Source organism: Delphinus delphis, chromosome 6 (assembly GCF_949987515.2).
Source record: "Delphinus delphis chromosome 6, mDelDel1.2, whole genome shotgun sequence".
In the NCBI taxonomy this organism is placed as follows: domain Eukaryota; kingdom Metazoa; phylum Chordata; class Mammalia; order Artiodactyla; family Delphinidae; genus Delphinus; species Delphinus delphis.
This window is the reverse complement of record NC_082688.1, coordinates 16,839,310-16,865,347: the sequence shown is the minus strand read 5'-3', so window position 1 is coordinate 16,865,347 and position 26,038 is coordinate 16,839,310. Positions and strand designations below refer to the sequence as shown.

At 48.7% G+C, this 26,038-nt stretch overlaps 1 protein-coding gene across 2 annotated transcripts in view; it reads right to left on the bottom strand.

Annotated features, from left to right (window-relative positions):
• ASTN2 (astrotactin 2) overlaps nt 1-25,239 on the bottom strand; it is a 912,541-nt gene extending 887,302 nt beyond the window's left edge. For both annotated transcript variants that reach the window (XM_060013324.1, XM_060013323.1), the window contains exon 1: nt 24,766-25,239. In XM_060013324.1, the coding sequence (XP_059869307.1) occupies nt 24,766-25,198 (433 nt within the window). In that variant the 5' untranslated portion in view covers nt 25,199-25,239. The remainder of the gene's footprint in view (nt 1-24,765) is intronic.
• Nucleotides 25,240-26,038: the final 799 nt, after the last annotated feature.

The following is a 26,038-nucleotide window of genomic DNA, read 5'->3' as shown; positions in this document are numbered from 1 at the left end:
GTTGCTTGCCACCCCCCGATACAGTTGGAGGTTGTATGGATGACTTGCTCAGGGCACTCAGAGAGTTAGAAGTTTACCCAAGATTAGAAATCAGAGCTCTTCAACCACAGCCTGGGGCTCCCTGGGCTGGTAACTATTTGCAGCTCCACTTTAACTGGGTCCTTAATTCCTAGTATTCTGCCTTGTCTTCCCAGCCTCTTTTCCTAAGTCTCATGAGGATAAAAAATATAGTTGCCTACCTTCCTCTCTATAACCTTCAACAGAGCTCACAGGCTATCCTGCCCTCGGGGTCCGTGACCATAAATCTGACATCAGTCACTCCTTATTGGCTAGAAGATAATTTGCTGAATGTGCAGGGAAACAAGTACAGATATTATGCCGGGAGCTAGAACTCAAGCCAAACAGAGACAAGAAACATCCTTAACTGCTTCCTGACTCTGCTTCTCCAATGGTATGTGTGTGTCTCTCTCCCAACTAAGCAAGGACTAAAGGAATCCTTTGCAATTATCCCTGCTTCAGAAAGCACCTGTGAATATCCTGTTTCTACATCACTCTTCCCTTTGCTCACAATCTAAAGGCAATTTAATTTCCTTATATGAAAGAGGCAGCAAAGGGGGCTGGCATTGGAAGGCCAAGGGTAGGGCTTTTGGGTTTTCTTTTGGGTTTTCTTCTTTCAGCTTGCTCACTGACTACAGAGCTGTTTCCTACAGTAGCAGAAGTCACTCCCAAGGCACCTGAAGGAGACAGGAACACACGAGCCTAACTGCATTATACTGCAGTTTGACCAAGCAATCACTAACTTTATTGCAGAGAAAGAAAACGGAAATGACAGAGACAAGTTTAACTCATCCATTCCCTAACTTAAATGTGGGAGACCCAGGCCAGCAGCTGGAGGGCAAAAAGAGCAGAGGGGAATGCCCATGGGTGGTTAAAGAATTTATTCTGTGTTCTGTAGGTCCCTTCAGGAGTAGAAGGAGGGTATGTGTACATTTCATCTTACCCAGCTCCAGATATCACCGCTTTCCCTGATAGTCTCCTCTGCTTGCCATTATGGGGGCAACAAGGAGGGATCTATTAAACTTTCAGACCTAGCCATTCATCTGTTCATTTACTCAGTAACATTTACTAAGGACTAACTATGAAACACATGTTTTGAGAAGCGCAGTGCTAAACACAGCCCCTGTCCTCAAAATGTCTGCAGTCTAGAGAAGCCAACAGACAATAAACACGGACAGATAGCCAAGTACAGGGAGGGATTCTTTGGGGTTTGGCAAGTAAGAGAGAAGCAGCATGGGTGGAGGCAGAGGTTGGCAGGGTCCCCCTGGGTCGTGGCCGTCAACCCCAGCTGTGTATCAGAACCCCTAAGTCACCTGGGAAGATAACAAACAAAATAATATTCCACTGTCTGGATATACCAGTTTATTTATCTATCATCTATTGATGGACATCTTGGTTGCTTCTAAGTTCTAGCAGTTTTGAATAAAGCTGCTATAAACATTCGCAGTCAGGGTTTTACATGGATGTAAGTTTTCAACTCATCTGAGTAAACACCAAGGAATGCAATTGCTGGGTCATATGTAAAAGCATGTTTAGTTTTGCAAGGAACTGCTGAACTGTCTAACTCCCAGTTATACTGCTTTAATTAGTCTAGGGTAGATTCCAGGCCCTGGCATTTTTAAAAGCTTCCCATGCATTCTAATGTGCAGCTATGGTTGAAGATCATGTAGGCCTTGGTTGGGGACTATGTATTTCATTATAAGCACAATGGGAAGTCATTATGAATTTAAGCAGAGCAGAGGTGTGATCTGGTGCACACGTTTACGAAGTCCTTCTGGTCGCGTCTGAGGATGGACTGGGAAGGGCTGAGAGGGGAGTAAGAGCAGGAATGAATCTGAGAGACCGGTTAGGAGTCTACTGAATTACAGGTCAGAGATGAAAGGAACTTGTACCAGGATAACGACAGAAAGAAATGGATGCATTCAAAACAAATGTTGGGGGAAAAACTAATAAGCTGTGGTTACAGGTTAAATATTGAAATGGGAGGAAACAAAGAGAAATGCAATGATTGTAAAAAGATACTTCCACTTCTGCTCCAGCAGCAAATTGAAGTCTACCCTATGGATAGACACATGAGATGACTTAAACTCTACTTTATTTTCTGTCTTCTCTCCCTCCACCTCTTCTTCCTCTTCCTGTCCTTCTTCTTCACCATTTTCTTTATTTTGTTCTTTTGTTTGCTTTGTATTTTTGGAACAAGAAATCCTGTTGACTCAGGACCAACTGCTATTTTAAAGTTAAGAAACTCTTGCAAGTTTCATAATTGAGCATATGCCCTTAAGGTCAATCTCAAAAGGGCACATGATATTTGGGGAATAAGGTAACTTGGCTCAGATGCCTTTTGTTGTCAGTTACAGCCAAGGGTTGACATTTCAGAAGAAATGATATCTTAAGAAGGTTTATCAGGGGCTTCCCTGGTGGCGCAGTGGTTGAAAGTCCGCCTGCCAATGCAAGGGACACGGGTTCGTGCCCCGGTCCAGGAAGATCTCACATGCCGCGGAGCGGCTGGGCCCATGAGCCATGGCCGCTGAGCCTGCGCGTCCGGAGCCTGTGCTCCGCAACGGGAGAGGCCGCAACAGTGAGAGGCCCGCGTACCGCAAAAAAAAAAAAAAAAAAAAAAAAAAGGTTTATCATTCTTGCAACTTTTCTTCTGAAACTCTCCAACAGATGTTTCTAATGCCTTGAGGGAAAAGACAGCTGATGAATAGTGCTAGAGCAGCAGAGGGGGTTGAGAAAAAGGAGCCCACCAGAGTTGCAGAAAAAGAGCTTTGAATATTTAGCAAAACAGAAATTTTAAGACACTCAGATGCTTTGTACCAGCTGCTCTCAAAAACTCACCTCACACTGAAAATCAAGGTCACAGTCAAATGTGTCCAATATGGACCATAGTCATCGAGGCCTCTAAACCCATTTAGGACATTTGGAATCACATCTGACAACAGGGCCAGGCAAGGAGGCAGCCCTGTGAGGAGGAGGGAGGCCCTGACACTAGAAGCAAGGTAGACCTGCACCCTGCAATACCCCCGCACCTCTGGTCTCCTTCACTCCAAATACCATTCTGGGCCAGAGGTGAAGACCAGAGGTAGCCAGTTCTGAGCTGTGCATGGCTCCATGCTGGTCAACAAGGGGCTTGATCAGGGTAGGCAGACAGGAGCGACTTGTGCTCAGGAATTCTTACGAGAACTCAAGGCTATGGGGAGCAGACAGAAAGGTTAAGGGAGGCATGGAGATACAAGGAGGAAGACACACACACACACAGCACGGTAGGGAGAAAAAAGGAAAGAGACATTAAGAGCAGTAAAGAGAAAAAAGGAGAGAAAGACAAAGAAGAGAGAAGAGAAGAGGTTAAAGAGAGAAAAGAGAAAATGGGCATGAAGAGAAACTTAGGAGGAAAAGAGAGGAAGGAAAAAGGATGGGGCAGGAGAAAAAAGGGGAGAGACCCTTGTATCCCATTCTCATCCCATCAGTCACAGGGCAGAGTTTTCAGGAATTCTCTCTCGAAGAAACACTCGTAAATCTTCCATGAAGCAACAATGGAAGCGCAAACCTGAGCATTCGTGTCAGACAGGTCTGTCCACACCTGTCTCCCAGGAAATGAGAACTCCTGGGACTGCTCTTTCTAAGTCCCAGCTATGGGACGGACCTGCTCTGGGAAGGGAGGGAGGGGATTAAGATGGGAAGAAAAGGCACGGCTGAGAAATGACCCATCAAGGACCCGGAATTCCTACCAGTAAGTGTCATTAATGGATTAACCTAAGACATCCCAGACTATAAGATGTATCAGGCTTTGCAAAGCCTACAAAGCAATACTTTTATTAACAAACCTTGGTCTTAAGTAAATTTCCGTGAATTTCCTTCTTTAAAACTGAATCTTGGGACTTCCCTGGTGGCGCGGTGGTTAAGAATCCTGCCAATGCAGGGGACACAGGTTCGAGCCCTGGTCCAGGAAGATCCCACATGCCGTGGATCAACTAAGCCCATGCACCACAACTGCTGAACCTGCACTCTAGAGCCCCCGAGCCACAACTACTGAGCCTGCGAGCCACAACTACTGAAGCCCGCATGACTAGAGCCCGTGCTCCGCAACAAGAGAAGCCACCGCAATGAGAAGCCCACGTACCGCAACGAAGAGTAGTCCCTGCTCACCACAACTAGAGAAAGCCCGCGTGCAGCAATGAAGACCCAACACAGCCAATTAATTAATTAATTAATTATTTTTGAAAACCGAACCTCTTTGGGGTCAGTGCTTACAGTCTTGCCCGAATGTCAGTTCTACCAACATTTACTGACACTCATTCAATAACAGGCCCTGTACTAGGAACAGGGTACAGAAGAGACAAGGCTCCATGCCTGTCCTCAAAGACCTCATAAGCAGTTCTGTCCAACAGAATTTTCTGCAATGGTGGGCATGTTCTATATCTGTGCTATTCAAGAGGGTAGCCACTACCCACATGTAGCTATCATCAATACTTAAATGCAAACTAATTACCATTAAGTAAAATTTAAAATTGAGTCCTTCAGCCACATTTCAAGTGTTCAATAGCCACATGCGGCTAGTGACGTCTGTACTGTACTACGCAGGCAGAGGATAAGACACGGACATAAACGTTTCATTATAAGTGAGGTGGGTGGCCTAAGAGATACCAAAAAACGTTTCTGAATAAAGTTATTCAATCTGAATTAGGGGAGGGAGGAAACAGGAGGAAAGAATAAGGATGGAAGTTTCCATAAAGAAAGCAGTTTAAGAAGGGTAGATAGGGTTCCACCAACAGAAATGGAGGAGAAGCAGGCCATCCATGGTAGAGGACCAGCCTGAGTCAAGTCGCTGAAATGTGACTTTAGTAGAGCTTGTTTTCTGAGAGGAATAAAAGAAAACCCAGTTTATCTGAAGTGTAGGCAGAGGAATGGTGAGAGAGAAGGATAATTAAGGTGGGTTTGGTCCTTAGGTGGAGAGCTCAGATGCCAAGGAGGTTGCTGTTAATCCTGTACACAGTAGGGAGCCACTGAGGATTCTAAGTGAGGGAGAAATGACCTATGGGAATGAGCCTTCAGGCAGCATATGAAGTATCTACTCAAAGGAAGAAACTGAAGCAGTATTGCAAGAGACTGGGAAAGAGATGATGTGACATGAAGAAGGTGGGAAATGAGGGAGGAGTAGCTGCTATTGGATTACAAGAGAGAGGGTTGTACGAAAGCCTTATTTTGCCCCAAATAAGAATGACATCTAGGGGCTTCCCTGGTGGCGCAGTGGTTAAGAATCCGCCTGCCAATGCAGGGGACACAGGTTCGAGCCCTGCTCCGGGAAGATTCCACATGCCACGGAGCAACTAAGCCCGTGTGCCACAACTACTGAGCCTGCATTCTAGAGCCTGCGAGCCACAACTACTGAAGTCCACGTACCACAACTCTGAAGCCCACGCACCTAGAACCTGTGCTCAGCAACGTGAGAAGCCACCCAATGAGAAGCCCACGCATCACAACAAAGAGTAGCCCCCGCTCGCCGCAACTAGAGAAAAGCCCGTGCGCAGCAACTAAGACCCAACACAGCCAAAAATGTTTAAAATAAATAAATTTAAAAAAAAAAAAAAAGAATGACATCCAGAAGTCTGATTATAATTCTTGAAGGCAGTTCCCTGAAGTCATGCCCTGAGCCACAGTCTTTGCAGAGGAAGAATCATTCAAGAAAGGTGAGCTTTTTCACAACGATTTGCCAGCCCATTAACCTATACTGCAGGGTCCCTTCCCCCAGTGTCATCCCCACCGTGTCCCCTCATAAGGCACTACGGGCATATCATCCAAAGAGAACTGGGTGGAAAAAAGGAAGCAAAGAGAAAAATGAGATGGAGAAGGTATTTTTAAAAAAACATGTGCTAGGGAAGTCAAAACAAATTTCCAGCCATTCCTGCTAGAGGAGATTTTATGGGGCAAGACATCCCCAAAATGGTTTTTTATACTGAATTATACTGTGCACCTCATAAAGCACGGAAACTCCTGGCAGCCTGCACGCACACACACTGCCCTCTCCTTACCTGACCAACCCTCCCCAGCAGGTAGGCACGCTGGGAGGCCCAGGGCCATGCAGGCAGCCCAGTGAAGGTGAAGGGACTGGGGTCTGCACTCAGAAGCAGCCCCAGCCCCTTGACGTTAGTAAGGTACTGGCCTCCTCTGGCCCTGGGTCTCCCTCTGTGCAATGAGAGGGCTGGTCTGGATAGGCCTGAGAGTTCTGAATCTGGATGGCCTGCACTGTGGGCTCAGGGATGCACAAAGATCCCCTGAAAAGCTGTGCCTTTATAGAAAGATCTGGGGTGAGGACAAAGGGACTTGAAGTGGAATCCCTGTTCGCATTCCCTCCTGAAGGGAAGGAAAGATAAGGTGTGGTCATAGGTGGAAAAAAAATAGTTGATAAGACCTAATTATTTTAAAAGATATTGAAAAACTACCCTTGAGCACAGGGATATTTGGCATGGCATGCAGGCAGTTGGCCTGATCTGGGAATTGAACTGCAGCTCCATCTCGCTCTGCATCCCATGCTAGGTCACTTCAGTATTTGAACCACAGTTTCCTCATCTGTAAAACGGAAGTGTTGGGGTGCCTCCTTTAAGAGGCCACCCAAAAGGAAGGGGGCATCATGACAATTGCTGTGGAGTCCCAGGGGGGGCCATGAACTCCAAGAGTCTAATTGACCTGAGTTCCTGACACAGGTCTGGGGTTCAGTTTCCCCATCTTTAAAAAAAAAAAAAAAAGTTTCTAGTTTTACTGAGATACAACTGACACATAACACTGTGTAAGTTTAAGCTATACAATGTGTTGATTTGATACAACTATATATTGCAAAAGATTACCACCAGAGCACTTGCTAACACCTTCATCTCGTCACAAAATTACCATTTTGTTTTTGTGGTGAGAACATTTAAGAGCTACTCTCTTAGCAACTTTCAAGAACATAATACAGTATTGTGAATTGTGGCCACCATGCTGTACATTAGATCCCCAGAATGTATTCATCTTATAACTGGAAATTCGTACTCTTCGACCAACATCTCCCCATTTCTCCCACCCCCCAGGAACCACCATGCTAGTCTCTGTTTCTGTGAGTTTGGCGTTTTTAGATTCCACATATCAGTGATATCATACACTATCTGTCTTTTTCTGTCTGACTTATTTCACTTAGCATAATGCCCTGGAGGTCCATCCAACATTGTTGCAAATGAAAGGATTTCCTTCTTTCTTACGGCTGAATAATATTCTATTGTATGTATAAACCACATCCTCTTTATCCATTCATCCTGAGATGGACACTTAGGTTGCTTTCATATCTCAGCTCTTGTAAATAATGCTGCAATCAACATAGGAGTGCATATACCTTTTCAAATTACTGTTTTTCATTTTCTTCAGATAAAGAGCCAAAAGTGAAATTGCTGGATCATACAGTAGTTCTATTTTTAATTTTCTGAGGAACTTCCATGCCTTTTCCCATAGTGGCTGCAAAGATTTACATTCCCCCCGAAAAGTGCAAGTGGGTCCCCTTTTCTTCTTCTTTAAATAAGGGTTTGGGGCAAAATGCTATCTAATGGCTCAACCGCTAAAATTTCTGTGACATTAATGCCTCTGTCAACCTGAAACATGTATAAATTTCAAAAGTTTTCAGTGGGCTTCCCTGGTGGCACAGCGGTTAAGAATCTGCCTGCCAGTGCAGGGGACACAGGTTTGAGCCCTGGTCCAGGAAGATCCCACATGCCGCAGAGCAGCTAAGCCCGTGCGCCACAACTACTGAGCCTGCGCTCTAGAGCCCGTGAGCCTCGACTACTGAGGCCCGCACGCCTAGGGCCCGTGCTCTGCGACAAGAGAAGCCACCACAATGAGAAGCCTGCGCACCGCAATGAAGAGTAGCCCCTGCTCGCCGCAACTAGAGAAAGCCCGCACACATCAACAAAAACCGAACTCAGCCAAAAATTAATTAATTTTTTTAAAAAGCTTTCAGCTAGGCTTCTCTGCACTGACCGCCAGATGCGTTTTTACAGAGCCAGTTTCCCAAACTTGTTTATGCCTGTTGTGTTTCTCATAACTCTAAAATTTAATGAAATGTTGTGCAGATTAAAAATTTATGAGCATCAAAAGAAAGTGGCTTCTAGGAGGACTGAGCTGATCTTACGATAAAAATAAAGTCACTTAAACATTGCTATTGAGTTAGGTCAGGTGTGACAACTATAAAGATTTAGAAAGGAATCATCAAACTCTAGAAGAATTACTTGGCAAACATCTTTAAGTTCTCAGTCCCCTTTAATGAGACCAACATTGGAGATCATATTCGGAATATTACGAGCATGGCTTATACAAGAAAGATGACATGGAACTCCAATCAGTTGACCCAGACTCGAAGAAGAGGCCCTGGGCCTACATCAAATCACTGGCAAACGTATACACATTTACGAATTTTAAGTTAAAAAGGAAACGTTTAATGTGCATTATTATTTTTTTTATGATTCCTTGCTTTAATAGGCTTCTTCTATTAAATGACCAGCTGCGAATCTACATGGCTTCACAAATGAGGGCTTCTAAAGGAAGCAACTCAACCTAAGCCCAGGTAGCCCTCTCCTGAATAGTCTGTCTCCCCACTCAAGTGGGAAAATAATTTAAAGAAGAACTGCTTTACCCATCATGTCAAATACTAGTGCCAGAAAGAGACACCCACCCCAGACTTGTGATCATTGTTTCCTTTCTGGCTCCTCCCCTGCTGGCTTCAGTTTCTTCTTTTAGTTCTGCAGAGAGGAGAATCATTATCCTATTCTCTATCTCTCATATGTATCTATATGTATGTACACACATACATGTATATATATGTGTGTGTGTGTGTATACATACACACATTTGTATATATACATATATAAACACACATTATGTGTGTGCGTGTGTGTGTGTGTGTGTGTGTGTGTGTATATATATATATATATATATATATATATATATATATATACACACATTCACATAGGGTCAGTCAAGAAGAGGACTCCCTGCCTGTGGTTTGGAAGGAGTCTGCAAGTATGCAAGTAGATGCTGGGACCCGGAGCTGGCTTAACATTGGAGTGTCTCTTTAGCTGGAGCCCAGAGCGACTCATCCTCCCCAGATCTATCATGGAACCCAGTTTGAAAAACCAATGCCCTAACAAAAGATGGTTCCGGATGACCTCGGACAAGTCACTTCCTCTCTGTCCCATCACCAAAGGTGGCTGGTCAGGCACATACTTACTCTACATTTCACTAGGATCCCAGCAAGCTCTTCATCATGATCACTTCTGGGGAATGAGATTGGGCGGGGGAGAGACTTTCACCTTTTCCCGTATAATATTCCTGAATTGCCTGAATTTGTTACTACAACAAGCTTGCATTCCTTTTGTTGAAACCTAAAATTAAGGTTAAAAATTTACTAAGTATGTATGCACTCATTGCTGGAGTTACAGATATTAAAGAGACATGATGTTTAACTCAGGAAGCTTACAAGGCTAGCAAGAGAGACAGACAATTAAACAATCACCATATTTTCATGAAAACACGGACTGCAGTGAATATACAAAGTGCTTGCGAGATAACTGTTCTCGGGGGAGCCAGGGAAGTCATCTTGGAAGTAGCAAAGGCACATTCAAGCTGGATCTTAAAATACGGGTAGGAGTTATGAGGCAGGAAAGATATTATTTAAATGTACACGTTAAGGGAAATCTCACAATTAAGTGGGCAAAATTTAAATTTTAAATGAATATCTTTATCTCAGCAGTTGGGTTAAATCCATGTTTCCCAAACTGTGGTATGAGAGATGAGTTTAGACGGCACGTGGACACTACGCTAACTTTTACAGGCTACCTTCCATTTATAGCAAGTTATTCTGGTGTTCCATTTGTGAGAGTGATACAAAGATTCCTTTTAAAAAATAAATACAGCTAATCCCATTTACTATGTGACCTTGTGCAATTGACTTGATCTCTTTGAATGGCCACATCTTCATCAGTAATATGGAGATGCTAAAAATACCCATGAAAGGGAGGTTTGTTTTTTTTTTTAATCATAAAGTTCAAGTGTTATTATCCTAATAGTTTGAACTCCCTGCATTTCTGTGCCCCCAAGGTACTCAGCACAATGTCTGGGATGGAAGAACGACTGAATAATGACTGAAGGGGCTTAGCTCCAAGCAAGGGGAACTTAAGGTGAACCACAGGTTTTGGGTGAACTGGTTGAGTCTAGGGAACGTGAACAGAATTCATCACCCATGCAAACCCCAGTTGATCCTAGTGACTGATGAGGCATCTGAAGCTGTGATTAAGTTCATTAGCAATGTCTGAACACACACATTTTCCATTTATTCATTCCTTCATTCAACTAATAGTTACTGAGTGCCTACTATGTGACAGGCACAGCTCTAGACACCTGCGATTCCAGTAGTGGACAGGACTGGAAGGTTCCTCCTCTCTCATGGAGTATCTTATGCAGGCCAATCTTCCCCACCTACCTGAAGGAAAGATGGCTCTGACAATATTCACTTAATCTTATCTGAGGCCCAAAGAGGAACTGTCATTTATTTGAGGCCACAGCAAGTAGATGGCAGAAAGAGGGCTAGAGCCCAAAGCACTTGCCTCTCAATCTAGCACAGTTTGGTATTTAGCAGGCTTGCAAAACCTGCTTGGCTTTCCAAGATCCGCAGCTGCCCCTTCTCAGCCACCAGCCTTCCCACCTGTTGTCTCTCTTGGGGGAGGGGTTGCCTTCTCTTCCCCAGCTGGGAGCAGGTGAACTGGGGCCATTCCCTGGAGGGTTCTTCAGTTTGGAGATGGTTTACAGGCCAGGAGAATAAAGTGGAGAAAGAAAAGAAGGGAGGGAGGGAGGGACGGTAGGAGTCCTGCTATTGGCAGACAGGTAATTGGTTACTTTGGGCTGTCAGCTTCTTCCAGTCTCCCTCCCTGGGGAAGGCTAGAGAGAAAGTAATTGAAGAAGGTGCCTGAACAAATTAGTGTGAGACTGGGCTTAAAAATTTGAGTTGCACCTGGGTTCAGAGCTGAGGGTTTGATCTTCAGACGCCCGAGAAAGGATGCAGAGATGGAGGAAGGAAGGGAGGGAGTCAGCTTTCTCCTGCTGCAGCTGAGCTTCCAGACTCAGAAGCTCCTAAAGGGAATCTTTCTTTCCCTCCTGGGCTCCTGCTGAGCTGCGGGGGCTGAGAAGAACCTCAAATATCACTTGTTTTAATCTCATCACATGAGAAACGGTAGGAAGCGCAGAAAGTGGAAGGGACTTGACCACAGACACCAGCAGAACTGGGACCAAACCCCAGGACCCCTGGCTCCTAGTTCCGCCACCAGATGACCCTGCCCCCTGGCTCCATGAGGTCTTTACTCACAGGACTTCCTGTGAATTGCCCTAAACATGCTCCAACTGCAAATAAAGTGGGGAGGGGATGTGTCCTAGGGATTAAAGTATAGGTCTGTTTATTTAACAGACACCTAGATGGCATTTGCTGAGTGGTGGGCACTGGTCTACCTGCTCTGCAAACTTTAGCTCTTGGAATCCTGATAGCAATCTCCTGATAAGCAACAGAACAACCCAATGAGGCCGCTACCTTGTAAGATGGTGTTCACAAACCACCACCCCTACCGCTGCCCATGTGTCATTCATTTGGTCAGGAAACATCTACTCAGCACCTACTCTGTGCTGTGTAATGCATTATATAGTTGAGAGGAGCAAAAACAATGAACAAGACACATTCCCTACCACCAAGGAGCTGCCAGATAAAGTTTTTTGGGTTTTTTGGGTTTTTTTTTTTAAATAAACGGGATAGAAAGCTATGAGGGGGACGGTGTACCAGGGAAGGCTTTGGTCAGGGAAGACTTCTTGGAGGAGGTGACTTGAGTTCTATGAGAAAAGGAAATATGAACCCAGAAAAGAAGGCAAAATTTTTTAAAGTTTCTAGACTGTGAAAAGGAATTAAGATTTTATCTTAAGAGCAATAAGAAACATTTAAAGGCTTTAAACAAGAGAGTGGCAAGATCCAATTTGATTTTTGAAAAAGATCACTCGGTTACTGTATACAGCAGGGCTGGCAAACTTGTTCTGTAAAGGAACAATTAGGAAATATATTAAGCTTGGTAGGCCGGATACTCATTGTTGCTACTACTCAACTCCGCTGTTGTAAAGCAAAGGCAACCACAGACAATACATACACAAGGGTATGAGTGTGACTGTGTTCCAATAAATCTTTTTTTATTTATGGACACTGATATTTGAATTTCATATAATTGTCGCATATCACGAAATATGATTCTGTTTTTGATTTTTTCAAGTATTTAAACAAGAAAATAGACTTACAGGCCACGCAAAAGCAGGCAGCAAGCTGGATTTGGCCCGTGTGCTATATATCAAAAAATATAAGGAAAGGATAAGGAGGATGGAGAGGCAGCAGGAAGACCAGTTAGGAGACTGAGGTAACAGCCCAAGTGAGCTTGGACAAAGGTGATGGCAGTAGGACATCATGAGAAGTGAAGAATTTTGACAGTCATTTTAGAAGTAAAACCAACAAGGCTGGTTGACTGAAAGAATGAGAGAGGCAAAGGAAGGGAGATATCAAAGATGATTCTTTTGCTTGAATAACTGGTTGAACGGTAGTCTGGTTTCCTGAGATGGAAGGGATGTGGGGAGAGCAGGTTTGGGGGACAAATCACACATTGGTAATATGATTCCTGACAGCAGAGAGAGAAACAGGGTCCCTGCAGGTTGCCAGAAAAAATACTGGCTGTCCAGCTAAATTTGCATTCCTGATAATCAGAGAGTCATTTTTAGCATAACTACATCCCAAATATTGCATGGGACATATGGGACATAGTTATACTAAGCAAGTATTCATTGTCTGAAATTCAACTGGGCATCCGGCATTTTATTTTTTGCATTTATTTTTTGTTCACAAGATATGCCAATCCTACTAGGGGGGTAGCCTTGGAGGAGAAAGGAAGGTTCCTCAGAAGAGGTAATAGCTGAGCTAAGGCTAGGAGACGGCCAGGTGAATGAGAGACCAGAAAAGCATTATGAGCAGAGAAAACAGTGTTTCTATTCAGGACTCAGGTAGGGGGAATGTGCCTGGTTCCCCCCAGAGATCTGCCAGTAATCAGTGAAGCCAGAGCCCCAAGTGCCACGGGGAATGTCAGGAGGTGAGACCGAAGAGATACCCAGGGTGTCCAGGGACACACCAAGGATTTGGTATACTTCTTAAAGTACAGATACCCAGGCCCCTCCCAGGTGCTTCCACTGATCTGGAAGGGAAAACCTGGCCTCTAAGGTGATTCTGAGGAGTCGCTAACTTTGGGAAAAACCGGGCTAAATAATCTGGGACCTTTCCCAGTGACAAATCCCAGGAGCCTAGGAAGTTGCTGCTGGCTGTGAAGTCTTGAAAAGAGTAACGCAGGTAAACAGAACAAAGGTGGCAGAGAACAAGCCTGCAGCCTCCCAAGGGGACTCCTGAGAAGGGGGTTCTGTCCATTTGGATGGAAGTTGGTGGTCCAGAATGTTTGTCCAAGGACCCACCCAGCTCCCCAAGAGTCCCTAGGCATCTGGTACCTGGTTCTCATTGGAGCTCTCAGCTCCTGCAAGGAGACAGACGTCTCCATGCCTCTCGTTGCCGCCCTGCCTCCTTCCCTCCTCAGCCCACAGCCACCACCGAAATGATTCCCCCAAATGCAGCTATGACTGTGACTGGAAATCTCTTTACTGCTGATTCTGCTAATGGAAATGTTCCTTCCCTTTGCGGCTGCTTGCAAAGCCATTCGTGACTTCCCAGGTGCCTGACAGCAAGGCTTTGTCAGCAGGCAGCCACCAGAAGGGAGAGGGTTCTGCCCCGATTGCCTCCCCCAAGACCCGCCTGCCTGAGACTCAGCCTCTCCGAGTTTCTCTGGCCAAACTGTCCTCAGACAACCCGGGAGCCCCCTAGGAGCACCCCCCCCCCAACAGCTTCCCCCTGCTCTTGGAGAGAGAGCAGAGATCAATGGTCAATTTCATCCTTTTTCTCCTCCTGGTGGGGAGAGAGGGAGGGAGGGCAGAGGCCAAAGCCAGCAGGCTGGAGTGGAAAGAGCGGGGAGGGAAAGGGAATTTGCATGCATTAGTTATTCATACCTCCACCTCCTTCCATAACAAGGATTCCAGGTGGCTAAGAGGCACGGAGCACAAACGGTGCCAGATGCTGTGCTAGGTGCTCTGCACACACAGTATCTCCGTAAGGATCACATGGCTTTAGTGTAAGTAAAAATTGAGCACAGTGTTGGACACTGACGACAGCTGAAGATGGAGGACTCTCCAAAAATAATGATCGCAGCAATCCAGAGAAGGGATTGCTGTGTTACCTCCACTTTCTTCATGGGCATACAGAGGTCTACAGTTAGGAAGTAGTGCAGCCGGGATTCTATCCCAGGGCTTTGGGTCTTCAGAGCCGGCACACCAGTCAGAGGAGCTGGGCTACAGACTGGATTTTGCCATGGCTTAGCTGTGGGACCTTGCAAATGTACTCCTTTTGCTGTACGTGGGCCTCTCACTGTTGTGGCCTCTCCCCTTGCGGAGCACAGGCTCCGGACGCGCAGGCTCAGCAGCCATGGCTCACGGAGCCCAGTTTCTCCGCGGCATGTGGGATCTTCCCGGACCGGGGCACGAACCCGTGCCCCCTGCATCGGCAGGCGGACTCTCAACAACTGCGCCACCAGGGAAGCCCACAAATGTACTTCTTTTTGCTAGGTAAATGAGAGAGTTGGGCTGGATCTCAAAGGCATTCTTTTACCCAGCTCTAATACTCTAGGAGAACTATACACTATTTATTAGGACTTTTACAGCATTATAATATATATATATATATACATTTATTATTATATATATCCCATATGTATAGATAATGTAATATAAATTCCATTTTCAAGGTAGGAGCATAAAAACTGCACAATGCTGCTAAGAAGCACTAGGCGACAAAAGTCAACTTAGGATGAAGGAGAGGAGTGACAAGGAAGTTCACCCAATCAAACAGGGGCTGCATCTCAGACAACAGATGCTTGACAACTTCTAGCAAAGAAATGCAGAGCTTCTCTAAGTTCCTGGAAGGTCTAGGTAACAGGTTCCCTAGTATAACAGTATGCCCAGCAGAAGGTGGGAATTCCCTAAGCACTGGGAGAAGAAGGAAGTGGAAAGGGAAGAAGAAAGGGAAAGGAGGAAGGATGGAGGGAAGGAGGAAAATCAAGAAGCCACGGCAGCATGGGAATCTGCTTGTCAAGGAGTCCAGGGCTAACGAGTGACATCTAGAGCAGATGAGACAAGGCCCGGTGCTCTCCTGGCAAACGAGCAAGGAGCGACAGGGCGCGACAGGGCCTGGGGAGAGGCTGAGTCAGCTCCTGGCAGCCCAGAAATGAGGTGTTGAGTCCCTCAGGCCTGTGAGGCTGTCACACCTGAAGTTCCTCTATAAGAAACGTCTGCAACTTCTTGCTAATGAGAGGAGGAAGAGATAAAAAGTACAAGAGGTTGTCAAAGAGGTGAAAACTCAAGGGCAACCCCTAGTTCCGTGCAGTATGGAAGGCGGAGAGAGCACGGAGCCTGGAAGCAGGCACACCTGGGACAGGACCCAGCTCAGCTGTAGTGATCTTGGGTGTGTTTCTGAACTCCTCTGAGCTTCCGTGCTCACCTATAACATGGGATGAATCCGACCTGTCTTTCAGCACTATGGAAAGAAGGAACTGCAATAACAAACGTGCCAGCACCGCATCACGGGCATAGTAAACGTTCAATGAATGGCTGCTTTTTTCATAGCCTACCCCATACCAGAAGGGGGAAGTCCAGCACACCAGCTTCCCCCACCCCCAGTGGCCTGGACTAAGGTGGGAGGAATGTACACCAGACCAGGAGTCAAAAGGTTGGATCTGGTTCCTGCTCCACCACTGACTTGCTACGGTGCCCTTGACTTGTCCATCTTTATATAAAAGGGTTTCATTCAGAAAATGTCCTAAATTCTTACCATTTATGGCAGGTGATGACCCCAACACCATGGATGGATCATCTCCCCCCAAACATTCAGTGCCTCTCTGTCTGGCACAATGCAAAGGTGCTAATCCCTTATCTGGCTTCCATGATTCTCAAGAAAACGTCTTCCCTAAACCCAACTCTTTCTCCTCTAATCAAACTGGTCTCATTCCTCATCCTACAAACACCCCAGAATAATAAGGAGGCAGGAGAAGGTAGAGGCAGTAGCTGTGGAAGCTCAGAAGAGGGAAGGTTTCATGGAAGAGGTGGCATTCCAGCTCAGCCTTAACAGAGGAGTGGAATTGCAATACCTCTCCAGTTCTGCACAGTATGGATTCTGAGATGAGACTTGGCAAAGCTGTTTCTAGTCATCTAAGATGCCCTGAACACCTAGGATGTGCCAAGCACAGGGTGAATCACTGCAGCCCCAGAGATAAAGGAGGGATGTTCTCTGCCTGTGGAGCTCTTAGGCAAGTACCACAAGACAGACAGAGAAACACATTAAGTTCTGCTCTCTGCCCCAAGTCACCATCATCTCTCACCTGAACAGACTCCTGCAGACCTTCCTCTCCCATCCTTGCTCCTCTACAGAGCAGCCTGAGTAATTCCTTTGAGACAGAAGTCAGTTACGGATACTCTTTTGCTTAACGTCCTGCCTGGCTCGCCATGGCACTCACGGTAAAAGCCTAAATCCTGTCCTGTCCTGTCCACCCCCCACTCACTCCACTCCGGCCATACTGGCCTTCTTGCTGGCCCTTGAACGATCCAGGTGTGCTCTGGAGTCAGGTCTTTGCTGGAGCCCTTCTCTGCCCGGAATACTCTTCCACAAATCTGCCTGGTGAGGCCTTCATGGCCTTCAGGTCTTGGTCCAATCCTATAATCTCAATAAACAATCCTTTGGCCCTATTTAATATTAAAACTGATTTCCTCACATTAATAGTGTTCATTTTCTTTTTGCCCTTTTTTTTAATAGACTCTATCACCTTCTCACATACCACATAATTTTCTTATCTATTACATTTATCATCTTCTCCCCAACACGCATACACAGGCATATATACACGTACTCCTGGATATGAGCTCTCTGAACACAGGAATCTATGTCTTTTGTTCTCCATACATCTTAAGTGGCTGGAGCAGTGCCTAGCATGTTGTAGGCGCTCAGTAGTTCTAAGGGACCAGCCACTGTTACACCAGTCTTTATATCGCTAGTGGGTACCAAGGCCCAGAGTGTCCAACTTTAGTGCCAAGAGGTCAGGAAAGGCTTCAAAGGTAAGTTCATAGTTGAATTCAGCCTTGAAAGGTAAGAAGGAATTTTCCCAGGGCCTTTGAGGCAGAGTTACAGAACAAGAAAGAAGGGTTCTTAGCATAGGACAGTCTGGGCAGAGTCTGATCACGGACCTTGTAGCTCAATAAGGAGCTTGAACTTCATACTAAGAATTATGGGGAGCCAGTGAAGTGCTTTAGGAGAGGATGGCCATGATCAGATTTGGGCTTTTAATGAACTCCCTCTGTCTGCAAGTACAGACGATGGACTAGAGAGAATAAGACTAGAGGGAGATACCAGTGAGTTGACAGCTGAAATCGTAGTCGAGAGAAGTGCTGACATCTGACCCTGCCGGGGGCCGTGACAACGGGCATGGAGAAAGGGTTCCTTCTCAGGTGAAAACCCTAATGGTTTATGACATACAACATCCTTGTCAATTTTCGACTCACAGAAGGGCTGCCTGCACGCTCCAGTATGCCAATAAGGAAGCTAGAAATCTTCCAGTCCTGAATCTTACATTGGGTAGTCACCACCCGACCCCCTTCCAAACCAAGGAAAAGTCTTCCTGGGGGCTGTTGTCCTAAAGAGCTGCAGACAGCAGTGAAGAGCCAGTGAGAGGAGAGCAGAGCGAGTCCCGCCAAGCACCGCTGCCTGCCTTCTCTGGGGCCGAGAGACTGCAAGCTCTGCTGGGAGGAAAGAAAAGCCAGCTCTCTCTCGCTATAGTTAATCTTCTGTTGCCACTAGCTGGTCAGTATGAGAACTTGGGGAAGTATCAGCCCTACAAAGAAAGCATCCCCGTAATGCTGCTGCACCTCAAGGTTAAATCTGACTCTTTCTTTCTTTTTCTGGAAAAGAGCAGGCTTCTTCTCACCCTCAGGGCAGCTAGAGTGAAAAAGCAATGAGGCTCCCTCCTCCCCAGCACAAAACCCATTGGCTCAGGCTCTCAGGAGAGACTGGAGCCAACCAGGTGGATACCTTGGGCAGGAGAACAAATTCAACTTCCCCAGGGATATCTTTCTCCTTAGATTTTTGTTTGTTTGTTTGTTTTGCAGGGAGAGGAGGAAAGACTTGGTGCACCTTATGATGTTCAACCAAGTTGCAGACCTGAGACATATTTAACCCAGAGCCACATGTTGGTAGTCAGTGTGATGGAAAGAAGTGTGGAGGGGGATTCAAGATCACTGGGTTTAAGTGTGAACAGCTGGTCCTTAGGTAGGTTACCTCCCTTGTCCGGAACCCCGTGTTACCATTTAAATGGAAGGGCTAGATTCAATGTGCTCTGAGAGTCTGTGATTCTGTAAGGCCATCAGAGTTGATGGTCATAGTCACAGTTTTCATGGCTTTACCCAAAGAAGTCACTGTCACTCTCTGTCCTTCTCTCCCCCCAGCACACGTGTTCACACCATCCTATGGCAGCCAACGCCTAGTTTACAGCCAAGCAAGGAGGTGAGAAGCAGGAGGCTCTGCCTGCCAGGGGCCTAGGCAAACCTACCGTTGGACTTGCTGTAAATTAGTATTATTGAATGATCTTGCAGCCTGAGGGCCCCATTCAGGAGAAGGAGCAAGCTCTGGGTCACAAAAGCTCGCAGAGCTGTGCTGTCTTGATAGCTATTGTTCCTGACCCCCAGAAACAGCAAATCTGGATGGCCTTGACCCAACCTGAGCCTCTCTAACAGCTAAAACGAATCCTCCTCTCACCCTGCCCCATCACCCTCTCAGTAACAATAGTACAATGGTCCCTTGGTATCTGCAGGAGATTGATTCCAGGACCCCACCGCTTTCCAAGGTCCAGGGATGTGCCAGTCCCTTATATAAAATGGCAATAGTGCAGTCGGCCCACGGTTAGGTGAATCTGGGGATCCACGGCTACGGAGGGCTAATTATACTTTCTAAGGGCAGATAATATATCTGTCTCTGCCCTAATTATTAGAGTTCATCAGACCTGAACTGGCAAAGGGGTGGGGATGGAGTAAGGGAAGTGAATGAAAACGGGGAAAAACTCAGATCAGAGACCACTGAACCGCCACACACACACACACACACACACACACACACACACACACACACACACACACACACACACACACACACACACACACACACACACACACACACACACACACACACACACACACACACACACACACACACACACACCCCCTTATTTACAATATCCCAGAAACCTGCACCATCAGAGCAGGACGGGACCTTGGAGTCTGAATGCTACTGAAATGTTTTAGTGATAAGGGACCTGGAGCCCAAATTGAGGAAATAACATTTTGTAAGCTTTGTCTGAAGACATCAAATTCGCCCTCTCACCCACCCCGGAATCTCTCCCTCTTACCCATTCTGGAAAAAACACTGGGATTGATTTTAATGAATATTCTGTGGTCAGAAATCCCTACAGAAAACCCAGCTTATACTGTTTGTATCTGTTTTTTTTCTCCCACTTAATAACTGTCATCAACCTTCAGAATCAAGGCAGAAACCAAAAGGGGCAGATAGCCTCAATGCCTCTGGTCCTGTCTCCAAATGCCTGCCAAATAGCTGTGTGGTCCCTGCTTGAAGACGTCCTCCCATGTGGACCCTGTCATCATTAGAGGTCAGAATGCTTGGCTGGTGGACAGCTCCCAGGGACACATCCTCCTGTCATGTTGTACTCCATCCCCATAGTATATGCACCTTTAGGACATTCTTTAGAACCAGACAGAAAAAAAAAGCACATGCCTCATTCCCTGTTGATGTTCGAAGAAAGTTTCTCCAGCCCTTGTGGACTGTCCTTAGGCTAAACTCCCTGCTTCTAGCCACCTTTCTGACCTTGTGCCTGGTCCCTCACCCCTTCTGGGGGCTCTTCTCTTTTGGTGTCCATTTTTGCCTGTATTTTAAGGAATCTTTGCAGACTGACCAAGTGGGCATTTCAGAGCATCTTCGTCTTCCACCCAGGCCAATCAGCTTCCTGCAAACAGCATCCTTTCAGGACAGATCTTGAGGACACTGCCAGATCTGCTCATGCAGATGCATTTAAAAACATACTACTGGATGGTTTTTCTTTCTCCACACACCCTCCCCCAAATATAGAGCACGCTCCTTACCTGTGTGATTTATATGACAAGGTAAATTAGTAATGGATATTGACAACAAGTAGTCACTCAGTTTTATCTCCTTTCCCCCTTCTGCAGAATCAAGGCTCATGGTAAACAGTCCAGCCTGGCCACTATCAAGCACAGGAAGAAGGATGCCATTTCCCTAGCAGTGGGCATGAAAGCTAAATCCACAAGCAGACTCTGGAGCTGCCTGGGGGCAGATGAACACTGGGTGATGTGCGGGTTCACCTCAGAAGCCCTGCACGGACAGTTGCTCCCATTCAAATACTTTCTTTTCCGTCAGTCCTCCCCAACACCCCCATGTTACCAGCAAAGGAAAGGAGACAGTGAGAAGCAAGAGCAGCTAGTCAGAGTTACAGAGTGGGTCAGGGCACTTCAAGTTCATAGAATCTTTGCACCAAAGGATTATTTTAGGGCTCAGCTACCCACTCATATTATAGCACAAAGAACTGAAGATCCGGGGTAAATGACTTGTTCAAGGTCAGAACAGGCCCCAGCTGAGAGTTCCAGGTCCTAAGCAACACCAAGCCCCCAGGCTGTACTGGAGCATTCAAATTCTCCTCCAGCCCATCCTCCATGACCTCACTCAGTTTTTGTTTTTGCTTCTGTTTTTTTCCTGTCCAGGAAATGTCCCCAGCTTTCTCTAAGTCTAAAGAGATATCTCCCTCCCTGATGTTACAGAATGTGTCATACCCATCACTCACTTGCCCCACTACATAGGATGCCCTTTGACATCCCCTGAGTCATGGAACTTCACGTTGGCAGGGTCATTGAAGGTCATTTAACTCATGCCTCACTCTCACACTCTCATACTTCAGCACCAATGTAGCTAAAGTCCCCCTGAGAAAGGTTCTTGCCGTGCTGATGATTGTTATGTTTCCTCTCCAGGACCCTGCACCATGCCCTACATAAATGTAACCAGCCCCTCAGTGCATGTTTGGCTCAGGATGGCTGTTTAGCAATTACCAAGGATGTAGGTGTCCGATGCGCTGAGATTCCAGTCCCAGGTCTGCATTTACTCAAAGTGAGACCTCGGACTAGGCACCTGACCTCTCTAAAGAATGTTTCCTTACCTGTAAAATGGGAATAAATTACAACAGTGCCCACTTCATATATTTTATGTGAGTAAATAATAAAAGGCAAGAGTAAAGCTCTGAGCAGCACAGTAAGGATTCAACAACTATTTGCTATTCCTTGATCTATTTCAAGGAAATTCACTTTATCAGGACCACTGACTTAGGTTCTAAAGAAGAGGCCCAGACACAGAAACTTGGGGGGGCATTTCACCTCTGAGGGAAACTTCCACCTACATAAAGCAGGCTGGAACATGAAGGGAAGATTAAACATGAAGAGGAAAAGACCTGAAGAAAAGTCTTTTAAGTCTGGGCACTACCAATTATAGAGGTAGGCACAATGGAGGAAGGGAAGGCCAGGTATGTCGGTGACTTTGGTGAATAGGGATGGTAGACAGTGTGTGCAAAATAATTTTGAGCTTCCCCAACTGGACTTGGAGTAGAATGGGAACTTTACCTTTTATTTGTTTGTTCACCGCCCCTTAACACCAGGGACATTTTACCACCACCAACTCTAGACCCACAAGCCAAAGCATAGCCTGAGGGCTTTGGTAGACACTATCCCCCCCTAGTGGTGGCTCCACACACCCGCTATTGGCAGGATTCAGCATTTACCGACTTTGCATGTGCATCTGCGGCGCATGCCATCTCCAAATCCCTTGAACTGGTGACCTAGTAGTGAAAGACTCACCCAACTCTCCAGAGACAAACACTAGGGAAGGATGTTTAGAAGGTCTGAAGATGGGATGATGGGATGGGGCTGCCTGGGGACCCTGGGGGAGATACGGCCATAAATGACTCAGAGTACCCCCCCTCCGCCCTCATTTTGAGCCAGCCTGGCCCTCCCAGAGCTCATCGTGCACTCTGTGTTTACACACAAACAGTGGAAGAACAACACAAATAAAAAGCCCACGTCTCCCTACACAGATCCTGCTATGCTCGGCCATCTGGCGACTACCTCGCTAGCCAAATCCCTGGTAGGAGTGCCTCGGGCTGCGGGGAAGGAGGAGGAGGAACCTGCTTCCCCAAAGGGCTCAGGGCTTCCAAGGAGGACGGCACCTGCCACTCCACAGCAGGCAGTCCCCAGCCGCCTGCGTCAGAGAAGGCGGAAGCCTCCAAGTGGAGAGCACCAGAAGACTGACGCTGAAGCACAGGTCTGGGGATCTGACACTTCCAGCTCCTCACTCAGTTCCTCAGTCAGCCTGCCCTGAGCTCCCAGGTACCCATTTCCTCTTGAAAGCCAAAGTTTAAAAACGCAGAGATTGCCAGCTCCAGGAATTCTGGAGCGACTCCTGTAGCTGGCTGGACCAGGTCCTCCACATCCTAGGGAAACTGGAACGCTCTGGGGTCCTCACTTCCAAGTCATGCCATACCCAAGGATGCCCCCCCTTTCCCCCTCATCTGAACAGCCATTTAGAAGGACCCCCACTCCCTCCCTCTCCGGACATCCGGGAGTAGAGAGATCTCGAGGGTGGAGGGAGAAGGTTGGGATTGAAAGTGGTGAGGGACACCCTCCGTTTCTCTGGAAGGACCCTTCCCTGCGGTGGGGTCACAGGAGTTGGCCATGAGCCCAAGGTTGGCTCTTCGCCCTAAGGAACCCCATCTTCACCCCCATCCACTTACTTGGAAATGGGCAGCTCACAAGTGCACGTGGGAATGGCTCTTGGTGTATGTGTGTGTCCGCGAACGCGTGTGTATGCTTGAACGTGTGTGTGGGGCACACGAGACGTGCCGCCGCGGAAAGTCCCCTGGGAACCTGCAAGGCGCTCTCCTGCCTAGCACCCCACAAAGCTCAGCACGCTCAAGTTACAGCCAGCTGGGGAGAGCCCAGGGGCCAGAAACCCGAGGCACATGCTCAGACCAGGAAAGGGCCTGGCGCTCGCTCAAAGCTCCAAAGGCGGCCAGCACGAAAGGGAAGTGGCGGGCGGGCGGGAGGGAGGGGGGCGTCACAAAAATACATCAAAAATATTATGGCTCCCAGGAGAGAGGAGTCTAGCCCCTTGATTACTCTTTGGGGCTTCTCGGGCGAGCAAGGAGTTAACCTCAGAGGTTCAAGCCGGGACCCCGAAGGCGCGGACATCGAAGGCCCATCACCCCCGCGGTGCCGGAGCTCAGCCGGATCCCGGGGTCTGGAGTCTGGGGCGAGCCCGTGGCGCCTTCCTGGAGCTGCTGCTGGCCAGACTCCGGCAACCAATCGCACCCCGCTCCCCCAAGAGGGGAGGGGGGGAGAGAGAGACCGGTGAGCGCGGGAGAGCTAAGGGGAAACAACATTTTTGTAAACGCTCTCCGAGATGATTAAGCGATCAATTACCCGGGTGGGAAATCAGCTGCGCCTCCCACAGCTACCTGGAAGGGCCGACTCCTCCGGGATTCGCGCTGGGAACCAGCTGGCAGCAAGCTGCGGGCGAACTTTCTGATTAACTTTTACGTTTGAGCCCCCACCCCCGTCCTTTTCCTCTCCCCTTCCTTTTTCATGCCTTTAAGTTATTATTATTAGCCCAGTGAGTGAGCTGCGAGGACAAACCTGCTCTCCGCCGGGAGGGGGGTAGGAAGGCGAATGCGACCACGGGGATGGAGGGAGAATCTGAAAGTGGAGGGAGACCTTGGGTTCCGAACGCCAGTGCTCGGAAATCACTCAATCCTCCCCAGCCCCATTTCACAGATGGCTAAAACTGAGGCCCAGAGAGGGGAAGCGACTTGGCCAAGGTCACCCAACCCATCGGGAGGCCGAATTTATGCGGACCAAGGGATTCTACATGGAGCGACTCCGCTCCGATTCTCGAGAAAATCGAACCGGAAGAGCAGAGCCGACGATTCCGAGGCGACAGCGAGGGGGCGGTGACCGCGGGCGGCCACTGGCCGTGCCCCAGGAGCAGTGGGCGGCTGGACCCAGACCTGGCTCCCGAGCGGGGGACTACCACGGCCCCCAGCTCAAGCACACTCAGGCAGTTGGGGTTTCGGCGTCAGCGACGGATCGCGGCAGAGCTCAACGTCTGCACTGAGAGACGGACGGACAGGTCCCCACCGCGGGAGGCTTGGCACGCCTCCGGTCTCCCGCCACGCGCTCGCTCAGATACTGCCCCGGACTCATTCCAACCACCTGTACGCCCTCCGGGCCCCTCAGCTGCCCTCACTCAACCCTGCTCGGGGCAGCCCGGGGCGGGAATCCCCAGGGCGCCCCCACCCGTCTGGCTTCACTTGGGGGCTCCCGGTTCCCTGGGACCCCGCGTGTGCCGGCGCCCAGCCTTACCCAGGGTGAAGAAGGGCAGCTCTGTGTTGTCCAGGTCGTCCTGCACCGCGATGCGCCCCGGCAGCTCGTTACGCACAAAGAGCAGGAGGCGCGACTCGGCGGCGGTGCCCGCGGAGCCAGCGGAGCCCGGGGACGCGGCGGCGGCAGCGGCGGCTCCTGCCCCGGTCCCACTCCCGGCCCCGGCGCGGGTGCCGCTCCAGCCAATGTCGCTCTCCCGCAGGGCAGGCAGCGTGGACACCGTGACTGTCTTGAGCCGGCACGGGCTGTCGGGCTCCCGCGAGGCGGCGGCGGTGGCGCCGGCCAGAAGCGGCGGCGGCGGCAGCAGGAGCAGGAACAGCAGCAGCGGCGGCGGCGCCGGGTGGAAACCGAGCCTCAGCCGCCCCCGGAGCCCCGAGCTGGGGCCGGGGCTGCGCCGGGCGCCGGCGGCGGCCATGGCGGGAGGGGCTGCGGTGCTGCGAGCGGCGGTGGCGAAGGAGGAGGAAGAGACAGTGGCGGCGGCGGCGGACGCCGAAGCGAACCAGGACGCCGGAGCTAAGGAGCCGTGGGAGCCGCTCGCTAGCAGCCCCCGGCTCCGGGCTCCGCCTCCCGATCGGCCCTGGCCCGCCCCCCCCCCCGCGCCACCTCCCCGGGCCCCGCCGCCCGCCCCTTCTCTGACTCCCCACTCAGACCCCGAGCGTCTCGGAGGCTCCGCCCAGCCTCGTGCGAATCCCAGTCGCCCCCTCTCCTTTCCCAGGATCCCCCAATCCGCCCTCACAATATTCTTTAGCCACAGCACCCCTCTGCAAATTCCTAAGACTTAGGGACCCCGGGTGCTTCCCCTTATTCCCCTGGGCTCAACCCAGCTCGCCCAGCTTTACCCCACCCCTGGCCCAACCCAGAGGCTGCACCTGGGGGCGCGCCTTAGCCCAGCCTTGCTCCAGACCCCGCCTTCTGGGGGGTAGGGGCGCCTGAGGATGGTCAAGACAACTTTGTCTCCCCTCAAGCCCAATAACAAGTCCTGTACCCTTTCCTAGTCCCTGAAATAATTCCTCGTGGCCTTTGAGACCCCTGCCCACCCACTTGCCCACAACTCAGGCATTCCTTCTCCCACCTCTCCCATCTACCCAGGCCTCGGAGGTTGCACCAACAGCTAATGGACAAAGGGTTGTCGAACTCCACCCTCTAAGGCCCCCACCCTCCTGCACTGACTCCAGGAGGATGCTCCGGCCCCCAGCTGCCGCCCTGCAAGCCAGCGCTTTTTTCTGGATCCTGTTCCCAACCTGGACAGCACTAC